This window comes from Puntigrus tetrazona, chromosome 24 (genome assembly GCF_018831695.1).
Source record: "Puntigrus tetrazona isolate hp1 chromosome 24, ASM1883169v1, whole genome shotgun sequence".
NCBI classification, from domain to species: domain Eukaryota; kingdom Metazoa; phylum Chordata; class Actinopteri; order Cypriniformes; family Cyprinidae; genus Puntigrus; species Puntigrus tetrazona.
Genome location: NC_056722.1, coordinates 16637469 through 16653332, shown reverse-complemented (window position 1 = coordinate 16653332; position 15864 = coordinate 16637469). Strand labels below are relative to the sequence as shown.

The following is a 15864-nucleotide window of genomic DNA, read 5'->3' as shown; positions in this document are numbered from 1 at the left end:
AGCAGCCCGGCCATGTATATTGACCCTCTGGAGCGCCATGATGGACAGTTTTGGTGGAAACAGGAGAGTTGAGGTGCACATTTAATTATGCAGTGAGTTGGGCAGCTGTGGTTTTATGTTTTTTGGATACAATCCGGGTTAGCACTTGCGTCCACAGTTATTCCTTCTGGGTGGTATGCTGACATTATCCTAGATACTGTGGTTCTTGATACATCACAAAGACTTGCTGTCTGGGTCACAAATGCGCCAGCAAGACATGCATTTGTCCTCTTTTGAATTCTTATATGTCACTCATAATGTTGTGTGCAATATTTTAAGCAAAACTGTGCTATCACTCTGCTAATTAAACCTTTACACTTCACAAACTTCAATGAAGATTGGTCATCAGGCTAGTCAAATTGAGCCATGAAACCTGTAACATGAAATTGGCCAGTGTTTCAGTTTCATTGTCCAATCCCTGTATATATACACACTGTAAAAAATGTTAATGTAATTCATGTTAATGTAATTAATGTTAATGTAATTAATTTTAATGTAAGTGACAACTAAAATATTTTAGTTGACTCAACTAAAAAGTTTTAGGCAGTGGGGGAAATGGGCACTATTTTATTAACCCTAAGCATTTATTATAAGCCCTGAGCTTTTTTTCTGCAAGACTCTTGTCAGCTCTAAGCAGGATGTTGTCCAGTCTTGGTGGACAGACTGCTGCATTGTTTGTCTGCCGCCTCATCAATCACTGGACAGCTGCAGAGGGAGAGAAAAAGGCCAGCCAATCAGGGCACAGAGTTGTTGGGATGAATCCAATGGAAACCTCTGGAGAGCTCTGATTTCCAGGAGAACTGCTCCACTGTCACTCTTATCTGACAAACGCTTACACACACACCAAGTTAGTTTACATGAGAACTTGTGTAAAGACACACACAATATGCTCTCTGAATCAAAATGCATTTCTGTTAGTAAATGTGTTTTGAATGATATCGCCTACCTTTTTGAGTATATTTGCCTAATTGAGCAGTTAAAATACATTTTGTTTGTGATGATTAGCAGTTTTGAAGGTCAAAGTTCTAACCTTTCATTCTGAACACAACAGAAGATGCAAGTTCTTGAATTTTTATTTCTATGTGTATGAATATAGGTGAATGGATCATCCAGTTTTCTCCAGTATAGCCCTCATTACATTGAATTCATTTCCTTATTAAAATACACAACTGAAAGACCCTTGACTGAACAACCCAGAAAACAACAGGGAATTAATTATTTTCAAATATGTGTACCTAATTTTAATCCCATTATGCCTCTTGGGATTTTTTAGCTTTTCTGTGGAAGGCAACATTAAGCCAAAAAAGAACAAACCACGGCTCATAACTAATACCGGAATTAAGCTGCTGGGCAAGTTAGATTTCTTCACCAGTGAGAAGAACTAAACAGAAAACTCTCTGCATCTGTCTATGTTGTAAATGCATTTTATGTCTTATTACAAACACTTCAAGCATCTATGTTTGATAATTTAGCAGACACTCCAAAGTAACTTACAAGGTTGTTGTTTTTTATTTTACGATTTTTGAAAAAGCGATGAAGCATGCTAATTAGTAACTAGTTAATAGTGAGAATTAAACTAAAGTGTAACATCATTTTTTATTATTTTTAATATTTTACAGAATCACTAAGAAAAACCTTGTTTTGAACCATTTTTTAAAGAATACCTACTACAACTAAATTAGATATGGATATCTGTTTTAATAATCAAGTAATGGTAAGGTAGATGAATGATGAATGAATGAGATCAGAGCCAAATTATGAATAACGCATACTTAAACTCTCAACTTTTAATTTTTGCTGATAGAAGACAGCAAGAGAAAATGTTAAATAAGACTGTCATATGTTGTCTTTCAAGGCCAATGTACTCTTTTAACATTTTTAAAAGTGATCAGAACAGATGGTTTGATTCACACTTCAGTATTTCTGAAATGCTTCAGGTCATGCCAAGTTTCAGCATGAACATGTGAAGTAGGATACGGCAAACCATATTGGAGAAGAAGCATTGAGAGTTTGAGAAACATAGCTTTTATAATGAAATTAATTGTTGCTTTGTTGCCTGATACTCGAGCAATGTCAAGGATTTTAATTAGAATTTGGTTTTATTATTAGTCGGCTACACATCATATTTCACATTTTCTCTCTCCTTGAAGTGTAATTAGGGGCTATTATGTACACAGCAATTATTTTCATAAAATTTTGAAGATGTGAATTTTGAAGAGGAAAATGGGTCTCCGGTTCAATTAATCCATTGCTAATAGCCTTCAGAATGAGCAAGAAAGAGCTAATACGCCACAAACCCATTAGCAACACCCCGGCCAATGGCGTTGTGCTCCTGCCCTAATGAAACATTAGGTTCTCGTATGATTCTGCGCTCGTGTGTGCATGTGCATTATGCTGGTGAACTTTCATGCCGGTGTTTGTTTAATGTTGTTACTGTAATTAGAGTCTGGTGGCTGACACTCGAACAAAGCTGAAACCTTTCAGCGCTCTACATGTTAGTGAGTTAGCTTCACCAGCCTCAGGCTCCCATTAACCCGAGCGAGCCCTGCTCCTTGGGAACGCCATCCCATAATACACCATCTCAAGCCTGGGTCAGAATGAAGAGGCTTGCTGGAAAATAGAGTTTGGCCTTAATTACTCTCAACCTGAGGTGTGAGTGAATGGACGCTGGGTTTTAATATGTTGTGGTGTTGTGGCGCAGCTGTGTTCGGGGGTCTTGTTATTATTGTTCAACCACCTGTTTATTGCTTTTGTTAAACTTACATTTTCCAGAGGGTAAAATGAACTATGTGTGGAGTCTATTGTTCATCTGATGGTGTTTTGGACAGTAGTTCTGTGCTGGACTGCATTTAAAAAATGTAATACTCTATAAATACCCATTAATTCTCTATGCTATATTCAAATGTGTCAAAAGTTTAAACACTCAAAATTCATCCTGTGAAAACTGGTTGGAAAGATATTACTATTATTATATAAGTCAATGGAATGCAAAAACTTTGAATCTCAATATCTCAAAACTGCTAAGAATGCAGAGAGAACCTTATAATTCTAAAGCGACGATATATAATATTAACATTTGGTTCTCAAGAAGCCTCAAAAATATATATTCTATTCTATAAAGTATTTATTTGAGATAGAAATCCTCTGTAACTACTCAAAATGTCTTTGCTATTGTACTATTGCTTTAATTAAATGCCTTTAATGCAAAGTGTTAAAAATATATATATATATATATATATATATATATATATATATATATATATATTTTTTTTTTTTTTTTTTTTTTTTTTTTTCTGATTTCTTGGGATTTTTAAGTCAGTTTTGACAAGACAAATACTTTCTTCATTTGGATGGTATTCTGTGAACAAACTTTTATTTTGGATGCAATTACTTGAGTAAAAAATAATTACAAAGTATTACTATATAGTACGTATTTATGTATAGTTCAAAGACAGCTGGCAATGCTTAAAAATCATTTGCAAGCACTGTAAGAGACTTTGGTGGAATTAGGAAGTTGTGATGTAATTGAAGAAGGCACTTGCCCTGAGAAGTTTAAGAAACCCTGCTCTAATGCATTTAATCCATTAAGCCAGTGGGCATCTAACTATCAGTACCACATTAGAGACACAATCCACTCCGATTCAGGCAAGACAGATGGACTGAACCTCATTTATCACATCTTTCATCAGACTGCCTCTGCATACCGGCAGAAAATGCAATAAATTACAAAGTAAATACCAGCAATTGATATATAAAAGAAGTGTTTATTACTTATACTTAACCTTACAGTCCTGCTCCTTTATATCAGCATCTCTTCTTACAGCTTCACACACATTGCAAGATATGGCTCATGGCTGCACATTATTGTCAGCATTGCGAGTCTTTGTGTGTGTGTGTGAGTGATGTAGAGCTTGAAGCAGAAAGAGAGAGAGCAAGAGAGTGTCGGAACGGTGCAGCAAAGTGATTAGTGGACTTTGTGAAGCACTCCGGCACACCAGTCCCCGGGCCTGCTTCCGTTCCCCTCAGATTCATTTAATAATTTCCAGCCATACCTGGTTAGACCACAACAACGAGGCCAGCGTTGATCTGACACTCCCAATATAACTAAGCCACACTTTCTTATTTTAACCAGGAAAGAGATTCGTCACCCGGAGCTTAGAGGAAGCATCATCGCTGCCCACAGCATCCAGACGACCAATGAGATCATCCGGCATGCTTGTCATCTCGAGTACGGCTGCTGGAAAACTGTGACTCTGGTTGTGGCTTGCATGTGTAGCTGTCATTTGTTGATAAGCCGCTCTCTCCCTCTCTGTATCTCTTGATTGAATAGAGCCGCTAATAGTGGATGGCACGGATCCCTTTAGCGAGAAACGGGGCCGTAGCACTGCGTCGCTCCTCCTCTGCTTCTCTGATGCTTTTAATTCCATCTCGGCGGAACGTTTTCACAGTGACCACGGAACAATTTCACACATGGGATCTCATGCCAAACTGCGCAACGGCGTTGCGTGTTTGCTAGATGGGGAATGCAGAATTCGGGATGAACAAAATAGGACACAATTTAATATTCATTGGAAGATTTAAGGTCTGAGAGATTCTGATTTGCGAAATATCGCATGGTTATTCGAATGAGATATTAAACACAAGGGCGCACCCAAATTCATTTATCTAACCCACTGAAATTGAGCTATCTGTGACACAAAAATGGATCTTACTTGACAGGTCCCATATTTTTCTCTATCACTTGAGAAAAAAAAGATAAATTGTTAAAGTACAATAGAGACAGCTTGTTCAATGCAGATCTGACGTACTACACAAGTGCATATGATGCACGATAGAATTGAATATGGCGTTGAAAATGGCATTAAATGATCAGTATGTATAATGATACCCTACCGATTATTGGCTGATTTTATTTATTTATTTATTTTTAACCTATATCGGTGTTGGCTATTTAATTGCACTTTACTTATTTCCTCTATTTACAAATTTAGATGAACATTTTCAACAATTAATTAATTAAAAAAACAGCAATAATAAAGTTAAATACAATCTTTAGCAAATCTCAAATCTCATGTATATATTTACATATGGTAAATCATAAAACAAATTAATTTAAAATGCCTTATTTTGTTTTTTTGTTAAGACAAAACTTTATAGAATTTAAAATGATAGTAAATCATATCAGCCAATTATTTGGTATCTGCCATAATATGATTATGTAATATGTACAATATGCATATAATGTAATTAACAACTAATTACACATTTTGATTTTATATAGCATATTTTTCTAATTTTATTTTTCAAAATGATATTGACAGAGAGATGTGGTACAGTGATTGTATTTTTTTTATTTACTTTATACACTATATGCTTACATGCAGAATATATAGTTTATAATATTTTATTCCAAATTTTATTATATAAATCTGAATCTCTTAGTACTTTATATGTCCCACCTATCTTAAATATTTATTATTTCTTACACCATAATATTTCTGTAATTTTTCAAACGCTGTAACTTTCTTTTTATTCCCAAGACTAAATTAGATTTTGAATGCCAAACCTGATTTATATTCCAATATGAATTGTCTATGAATCTCCTGTAATCAGGTTTATGAAGTTACTCACTTTTTATATCTCCATTCTCTTTTTATATTATCATAGTTCTCAGTTATAAATCCTCAAGAGTGAAATGTAACCTTCCATTATGAATTATGAACTGATAAGATGATAATCTATTGTTGAACAAAAAAAGAGTCATTACTTATAGGTAAAGCTGTTGTAATTATTCTCATTAAGCTGATTCTACCGCACCGTGTGACTTCTCTTGACAACGACATTTTTCAAAATGCTTTTAATTCTCAAAGAGTGTATCCATCATCTTCCCCTGAGATACCGCCAACTCACGCACACACACACACACACACACACACACACACACACACACACACATGATCAAATGTACCTGGAGGCTGTGGCAAATCAGAGTTGTCAGATGCTCACTGAATCGAAAGGGGAAAAAAACTGAATTTGATCTTGCATAGAGACTGATCACTCAGTTTTACTTGAGCAGAGCAGTCAGTCGAGACCTGACTATGATTAAAATGCCCCCTTCAGCTTTCGGGAAACACCCAGTTGACAGCTAGTAGCCAGCGGGACAAGATGTGATCATCAAGCACAGGTGCAAATTACGATAGAAGACAAAGGGGGTGCAGTCTGTTTATATTTTTTTTTTGCTGCAATATGATTGTTTTTCACGCTGCTAGTACTGAATCTGTCTAACAGTCCTGGAGACATCAATTTTTCATTTTTGATTGTCTGTCTTCATACTGCAGTAAATGCATATGGAAGTGTATGCATAATGTAGAACTGAACACTTTAATGCAATTTGCAAGAATAAATATATTAAATATGTAGATGTAGATGTACCCAAACCTAGTGAATGGCTATGGCAGTATAACATTCCGGTGGCTGTATTATGCCAAAGGTATTTCTCACAAGATTCACTGGCCCCACAGAAAGGAAAACAATGGAAGAACATCACAGGGCCGAGCACCTGGAGCACAGATACTGAGTCAAAGCACTGCATGAGATCACACAGCTACAGAGACATTGAAAAGATAAAATAGTACATTGGTATTATTTGGCAAGAGGTGACTTCTGGCATGTCCTCCACAAAGAGTGGCCTGCAGCTAACATCAGTCTAATTTAAATAATCCCATTTTCTGCTAAATCTAAACGATTGCACCCTTGCAAATAATAAAAAATATATATAAATAATAATGATTACATTGTTTCACAGGCATCTGTCAAGGGTTAGGATATATTAGGCATCGTACTATACCCATCATCGCTTGTGGGTTGTTTCTGGCATGCAGTGGTTACCAAGAGTTGTGGACACCGGTGAACCGGTGTCAGGATCATGGGCCCTCAAGGCTCACTGATGCACTTTAGGAGCAAAAGCTATAGCCTGCCTGGTCTGATCATACAGAATAACTACTGTAGCTCAAATTACTGAAAGAAAGATGTCAGAACAGTGCCATCAGTCTACAACAGAAAGCACCTACGGTATGTGAATGACAAAACAAGACTATGTAGCAATGGAAGAAGGTTGCCTGGACTGATGCATTGCATTCTCATTTAGATCAGGAGGATGGCTGGTAGAGTGTGTTACCTGTCTGAGGAAGACATGGCAGCAGGATGCTCTGTGGGAAGAAAGCAGGTCGGCAAAGGCAGCGTTACGCTCTGAGCAATGTTCTGCTGGAAAACCTTGGGTTCTGGAATTCATGTGGATGTTACTTTGACACCACCTACCTAAATATTGTTGCAGACCACGTACATCATTTCATGGTAGTGGTGTTCCCTGAAGGCAGTGGCCTCTTTCAGCAGAATGCACCTGCCACAGTGCAAAAAACTGTTCAGGAATGGTTTGAGAAACATGAGAACGAGTTCAAGCCTCCAAATTCCATAGAATCTAATTGAGTGTCTATGGGATGTGCAGGGCCAACAAATCCAATACATACAGTAGCCCACCTTGCCTTACTTGAAGCGATAGCTCACCCAAAAATGAAAATTCTGTCATTAATTACTCATCCTCGTCATTCCAAACCTGTAAGAACTTTGTTCATCTTTGGAACACAAATTAAGATTTTTAATATTATATCTGAGAGAGTTCTCAACCTGCATTAATTTACAGAAAGTTAGTAAGTGTATTGTTAAAATAGTCCATGTGACCTCATTGGTTCATTCTTGAATCATTTTTATGCACAAATAAAACAGAACAGCACCACACATATAAGTGGTACTATTATAAACATGCAACAGAGAAGAGAAGATACTGCTGAATAAAGTAGTTATTTAATTTTTTTTTTTTTTTTTGCACACAAAAATTATTCTTGTAGCTTCATGAAATTAATGTTGAACCATTAATGTCTCACGGACTCTTTTACCTTTCTGGGCCTTGAACATGTGTCAGTTTCTTTTGTGTCTGGTTCAGAAATTTAATCAGAAATATCTTAATTTGTGCTCCAAATATAAATGACGAGGATGAGTAAATAATGACAGAATTGTCAGTTTTGGGTGATCTATCCCTTTAAAATGTCTGCTTCCAATACAACCACGGGTCACGTTCAGAGGCCTCATTGCATCAGAGCTGTTTTGGCAGCACAAGTATGAACTAAAATATTAGGCAAGTAGTTTCAATGTTGTGGCTGTTCAGTCTCTGTATATGTGTTTGTGTTCCTTGTTTATAGATGACTTCTTTAAGGGCAGACAACAACACAATAAACATGAATGTTTGGTCTAGTGAGCCAGCCTTTAGATGTTTATGTTGAATATTTTAATCTTTTCAGCTTGCAAATTGATTACCAAGATACATAAAGATCCCTGTATATTAAAGCGCTTTTTGGATTTCAACTAATCACCAGAACATTGCACAGGTGCCTTTCACTGTTACTGTGGCACACATACTGTGAGAAAACTAATTTTACATAAAAAAGGCTTTAACTGCTTTGGGAAAGAGACAGTCTTGGCAGGACGGCAGAGCGGTGTGAATGAGAGAACCATGAGATAATGACCATGCTGGCTATTAAAGTGATGTGCCTTCCTCAGGCAAGGTGAATCGGACTCATAACCCGCCAATAACAACCAGCAGTGTTTCCCACGGAAAGTCTGTTCTTAATATTCATGTACAGCATGTAGAGTTTTGGTTAAAGAACAAAGGATAGAGGAAATGATTTAAAATTAGCATATCTTGAACACTCCTACACAATGGCAGATCCAATGCTGTATAAACAAAGATAATGAGCATAGAACAGACTTAATAGCATGCATCTTAAAAATGTAGTTCCTCTTTGTTCGGTTTGTAATATTAGCTGACACACTGTGAATGAATAACGATGTGAATGAATAGATTTCTCATGATTTTGGTCATTCTGCAGTTGAGCGTCAGAGACAGTTGTGCTATTTGCTCAGGGCAAAGGTATTTGCGTGGAGAAAAATGTCACATGGACAAGTAAATCTATTTTGTGACATGCTTCTCTTTCGTCTTCCTCCCTGGAATACGGTGAAATTTGTTTTAGGATTGAACAACGATTTGCAGGTCTCTCAGTAATGTGTCTTTGCCACGATCCTGATATACGATCCATCTGATTTCTGCTGTTTCAGCTCCCCAGATTTACCTCAGAGAATCAGAGCCCCTTTTCCTTCGTCTAAGCCAATCCTGGATGCTCCTTTGTGGTGATTGCAAGTCAAACAGTCCTTTGCGCATTCCGCGTTAAAATTATGACCATCATAGTTTCAAAACTAATAATGCCTCATAAATTTCCAACACAAGCTTCTACAAAGAGAATTATAGTGCTGTGACAGCAGTGTCGCTCGACAAGTAATGGATTGGGACGCTCATAAAGGCATACTCATAAATGATCGGAATAGCTTTGGAAAATCTTTAGCTCTTTGGCTTATTCCACACTGATTTACACTGAAAATGTAGCTATAATGACACACCAGTACGTCGTTCTCTGACTTTCACTTTCAGATCGGTTCATTTTGAACTCCGTTATCGGCTAGTACAGGCCAGATCTTTGAGCATTGGCATATTTCTGGTTTTTGCATTGCCCACCTTTTAGCCGACACTTTTATCCAAACATTCAGTCCGTTTATTAGGTGGTCAATCCCCCTGATGTCCTGAGGTTAATAGCTTTGCTCAAGGACGTAATGATGATGGCTCTTGGCAGGGTTCTGAACCCACAACCTTTTGGTTGTTAGCCAAGACTTTAACCACTGCGCTACACATCCCTTGTGCCTAGTCTTTTTTAGGTTCTCTTTATTTTTCTCTTGCTGAAATGCAATCAGGGAAAACAACCACAGACCTTTGCTATAATGATGTTATAACCCTATTTGAGTTTTCAGGAACCAATCAAAGTTGTCATTAAGGTAGAGACATTTTTTTCAATGACGTTTGCATCATGATAGTCATTTTCCTTATACTGTAAAGCTGTTTTGTAGGAATCAGTATTGTCTAAAGTGCCATATAAATAAAAATGACTGGACTAGAACAGAGTACTCATTACAGACTTCGGATGTCTCTGTGCATTAAACTCTCTGATTGGATGTTTATCGTCAATCCCTGAAGCAAGTCTACATGTTTTAGCACTGGGTTCTCAAGAGAAACCATAATGCTTTATTGTCTTAAATTATTAATTGTTTGTTTTCTATCCGTCCCCGTAATGCGATGCAGATGACAGTAATTATGCCGGTTTGACACTGTAATGTCAACTGTAATTGGGGACTTCTTCTATCCACCAACAGGTAGAAAAAGAACACATGACAGGGTGTACTCTTTTCAAGTGTCCTCTGGGTAATGGGAACTGTCTGGTGAGCATGAGAAACATAGAAGACGTAGATCTCAGTTTGGACAGCCATCTGCGAGATATGCATTTCTGTTTGATAGTCCTGGTCAAAAGACTGATTTGACTGGGGATTTGGAGACAAACAGCTAAATATTGTTTGAACATGGCAGATGCTCATTAGAATCAGACATCAGCTGTCTCTACCCTCCTCACATATGAACACGTCCTCCCTCCATCCAGGGTTAGAGATTGAGTGAATGGCTGAAAGCAAATATAGTGGATGAGTTTTCATATTGAATACACCAAACTGCCACTATCAGTCATGTCTGCTCTGGCTCTTCTGGGACAGTTTGTGTCTGGAAGCTGTCTTTGCATATGGCGTATCATTTTTTGCCATTCATCACTGGGATATTTGTCCAGTTTGTCATACCCTATTGTCTCCAGTTGTCTAAGACAGAACAATAGCATTAAAAAAGATTCTTGTAGACATTTGGAACTTTCAGTAATTTTTAATTGTTTTACTGTTCATTTGTATACAGTTTGTAGCTTGCCTTGTAATATCTCAACTGTAGCTCATTGCCTCATTATGATTTTCAGTTGCTTATATTCTGCAAGACAGAGTTTACACACAAAGAAAGGGAACCAGAGTATGCCACACATTAGGTTTCAAATTTTTTTAGGAATTTCTATGATAGACTTTTTTTTATTGCTAAACATGTACCAAATATATGCAACTTTTTTATAGGCATGTAGGTATTGCAGTTTCACTCTCTTATTAAATTTTCACAAAAATAATGATTTATTGAAATGTATATGTATAGCATATTATATAATAATGTAATAAGAAATGCATGCATGTATTTCTTGTAACATTGTATGTGCAAAAATGTGTGTAGATATACAGTATGTGTGTGTATATATATATATATGTGTGTATATATATATATATATATATATATATATATATATATATATATATATATATATATATACATATTAATTGTGGTTAAAGAAAAATATTAATTAGTTTTTTTATAGATTGACAGCACTAATTACAAGTAATATATTATAATTAATTATTTTATGCTAAATGAAATGATGTATTGTGTTGAAAAAAAAATCTAATTTTGAAAATGTTCTTTGTCTCTCTCTTTCATTCTCTAAATAACTGCTTTTAAGCAAACACAAAACATCACTTGTGCCCTTTTATTTCAAATCAAATAATAACACACTGCCACAAAGGGCATGTTGCCATTTACCTGTTTTAGGTTTTGCAGTGAACATAATAATTATTTATAGAGATGGACTGCTAAATATGCCAAGACTGCTTAATTTTTTGATAATTTGAGTGTGTGTTATTAGTACAGTATGTGTCACCCACCCACTGCTTGTATTACTTTTCTGTTGTTTCCACTGAAATTGATCAACTAATAACTAGTTCAGCTCAGTGCTAATTTTCTCCTTGTAACCGTGAAGCCCTCAGACCTGAGTAATGACCAGCAGGAGCACAGCATCCGTCCTCCAAATGCTTTGACTCTTTAATATGCCGTTGTTAATAGAGCCTGCAGTCAGAAAAGGTCTGCCATGATGGGCATCTCAGCTCAGTAAACATTGGCTTCTCTCATTTCTTCCCTCATCTTCTGGGTACTTTTACTCTCCTAAAACAGATAGATTTGAAATTGAAGTGCTGCTTCACTGCTTTATGTTGTTATTTCATGTGATTGTAATGTCTTTTCTCTTTTTCTTCAATAGAAAAATGTGATGAAGCTCTGGTCACACCACTCCCCCATAATGCCTTCACCAGCTCCTCTGTGTTCACTAGTGGCTATGCACCTGGATACGCCAAGCTAAACAAAAGAGGAGGTAAATTTTCATTGATCTAGCACATATACATATATTAACACCCACCAGGATGATCAAACCTTTTTCCTTTCATCACAACACCTAAATGAACACTCTTCGGCTGTTGTTTTTTTTAATGCGAACAATATACTACAAACTTCAATTTCACAGGTGTTCAGACTTGATATAGTTTTGTGTCATTTCGATAAACATCCATATACTATATGGCACCGCAGAGTCATTACTTCAATAACTCCAGCCAGGAATTATTGCGTGAATTACTGGGCTAAAACGACTCATCCCATTATGCCAAACTGTGCTTTGGAAAACACTATGTGCTTAAGACTAATTGAGCGAAAATCTACAACAGATGTGACAACGCTGTGATTTATCTCGGTGATATGTGCACAGTTCACATGTTTATTATTTTCAGTTTGTTCCTCATCACTCACTGAAAATGTTATTTAATTAAAATGGAAGTTTCCGTGTCCTCCTAGGACGTCTCTGAAGTTTAGTTTGGCATCTTTGATGGAACGAGATCATGTTTTTATTTAATAATTTATTTTATCAGGGAGAAAGCAGAAAGAAATAAACCACTGCTAATTGTGCGTCAAAAGCATTTTTGCTTGTTTTTTTGTTGCTGTGATAGGCTCTCAAGAGAGAGAAAATTCAGATCCAAATGGATGTTTTATATATGAGTCTCTCTGTGGGAGTCCTGATTTTAAAGGCTTTAAATTACATGTTATTTCTAAGCTCAATGAGTCACTGGGCTCTATTATGTACACAAAATATTGTAATATTAATTGCAACTGTAACTATGCCTCGTTTTACAAATTCTTCTAAGAGGCACAGTGTAAGCTACATACAATTTTTTCTTCCTCGAGGAGATACAGTATTTCCTATGCATGAATAAATTGGTGTTCTTGGCATGTCTAAATGAATCATTTTTTGTTGTTTATTCTGTCAAGCAGAGCTCATGTACATATGTGGCTGTTTACCTTAAAGGAATAGTTGACTGGAAAATGACCTAAAGATTCTGGCATAGCTGGGCTTGGATCATTATTCTGTGACATGTTTGGCATAATTTATGCAAGGATAGCAATATTATTTTACTACCATATTGAGTGTTATCAAAATAATATTAATATACTGAGATATTTGAAAACTGATGCTTTTGAATGTTAACATCACACGTATCGAGCTTCATATCTATGAGTTTCCATAGACAGCACCCAGATATTTAACATAATAAAAACACAGCAATACATACCTAAATCAACATAATAAAATGTGCCAGGGTTGACATATTCAATCTGTGTTTTAGCTCCATATTTTTCTTTGAAACTGAGGTGAAACGTGAACAAAGGTACATATTGTTATGAGACCAGGTGGTTAATAAACTAAACGCTAAAATAAAATATAAAAATTAAATGACAAAAATTACACTTAAACTTCGAAATGTTGCCTTTGAAACTGAATTAAACTACTAAAAAGACTAAACTGAAATGAAAATAAATATTTGCTTATTAGAAATATAATATAATAATAATATAATAACAAAATTACTAAAACCTAAACTTAAAATAAAAATATAAAATGTCAGTGTATAAACTAATAAATAGAATTATATCCACATTCATTCTGTGCATTAGAATGTTGTGATGAATTCATTTGAATCATTTAAATGTTTTGCATGATTATTATGAGCCATTTATCTGTTTTTGGTCATAGAATTACAATTTTCACCTCATACAGTTCTCACTTTTTCACCTCACGCAATTTTTAAGGCTTTATTAATGTTGACAGAATTATAATTTTTGGATGAACTATCCCTTTAATGACCTCTCCCCATAGAACATACAGTATTCAGTAAAGTAGTTTTAGTTTGCTTGGTTTTGTGTACTACAACCAGATTGATTACTTTGTGAGGGACTTCAGTTCAGACAGCATAAAGCGAGACAAGATTGGCAGGTGGCAGTGATAACAGCAGCTTGCAGGTGTATATAAAGCCGGCGTTTCCATTCAGCCACCTTTCTCAATGAAGGCCGGTGGGGTTTGTGAGAATAAGCAATGGGATATGCCCTCTGGCACTGCCTCCATCAGCGACACAGGGCTTCCTGTCACTCTGAAGCAGCGCAGTGGTGTCCAGTGAACATGTTCTTCAGCCTGCCAGTCTGCACACATGAGGCTTCATATCAACGACATGACAGCTCTGTGCACCTCCGAGGCTCTTCTCTTTCAACCCTTTTATAGTTTAGAAACAAGTAATCTCTAAACTCTCAGGCTTATTATTTAACTGAAGTCTTAGTGGTATGCCTCATTTCTTTCTCAGGTTCATCAGAGATTAAATTCTTATTGCTGTAGGAAAGTCATAGGCCATGATGCGTGTTAATGATGCCTTGTCGGAGTTGAAGAGAGGTTATTTCTGTCACTTGTGTCATTCTTGCGTAGAATTCCCATGCAGATACACAGTTGCCATCGATCTTATTTAGTCATTAAAATTGTGAATAATAGCGTAAGTCTGGACCTCATCCTGTCAATGGAGTATGACATTTTTATATATGATAGACTAGGGATTTTTTCCCTTTTTTACATGATATTATGAATAGAAATGACATTGGGGACTCTCTAATGAAATCCACATCCATACAGCACATGTTCCGCTGAAATCCCATTGTCAGTTTTTTTTTTTAATATAATTAGCTTTAGGACAATCGCTGTGACCATTTCCAATGTCACTGGACCAGAGGTCTAACAAAAGTTGGATTTGACAGCATGCTGGCACCAGAAGTGGTCTGTCGTGCCAGGGTGCGGGTTTGCTGCGAGACCCTGCCTGGTGATGTCACAGAGGAAGGCTTATTAGTTCTAGTCAGATGAGCAGTATCATGAAGGACTATTGTAGGTAATGTCCATATGCCAGCATCCAACATTCTGACTCCATCAATGATGCATTATTTAGCCTTACTAATGTATTTTAAAGATTGCCAGGCTGAATATAGAAGAGGTACGACAGAAAGTGAGCACAAAATCAATAGGAAGCAGGATTGGTATTTATCTGCTTTGATGGGTGACAGTTATAATGATATCATCCAGTATTCTTTATCTATCTATCTATCTATCTATCTATCTATCTATCTATCTATCTATCTATCTATCTATCTATCTATCTGTCTATCTATCTATCTATCTATCTATCTATCTATCTATCTATCTATCTATTCTATAAACCTATTTTATCATTCTATCTATATTCATCCATTTTTCTGCCTGCTGTTCTATTTATCTTTCTATCATTCTTTTGTTATATCTCTCTCTATTGTTCTGTTTGTCATTCTATCAACGCCTGCCTGTTGTTCTATCCATCTGTCCATCTGTTCGCCCCTTTGTCGTTCTATCCGTCACTCTGTGTATTGTTCTGTCAAATCAATCTATTGTTCTATCAGGCCTTCCATCTTTGCATTAATTGTTTCATCTCTAATTTCATCTTTATGAATGTCTGTCTTAAAAATGGGAAATAAAAGCATATAAATATCCAATAGTCTTTAAGTATACCAACAAATTATTTAAAGCATAAAATATTTATCAATGCAAAAAGTGATCCATAACTGTAAAAAAGTGAGCAAATAATATG

The 15864-nt window shown here is 36.1% G+C and overlaps 1 protein-coding gene across 1 annotated transcript in view; it reads left to right on the top strand.

Moving 5' to 3' along the window:
- cntnap2a (contactin associated protein 2a) overlaps positions 1-15864 on the top strand; it is a 294840-nt gene that overhangs the window by 102929 nt on the left and 176047 nt on the right. Inside the window, exon 2 of the mRNA XM_043226988.1 lies at positions 12144-12254. Coding sequence (XP_043082923.1) covers positions 12144-12254 — 111 coding nt within the window. The remainder of the gene's footprint in view (positions 1-12143; positions 12255-15864) is intronic.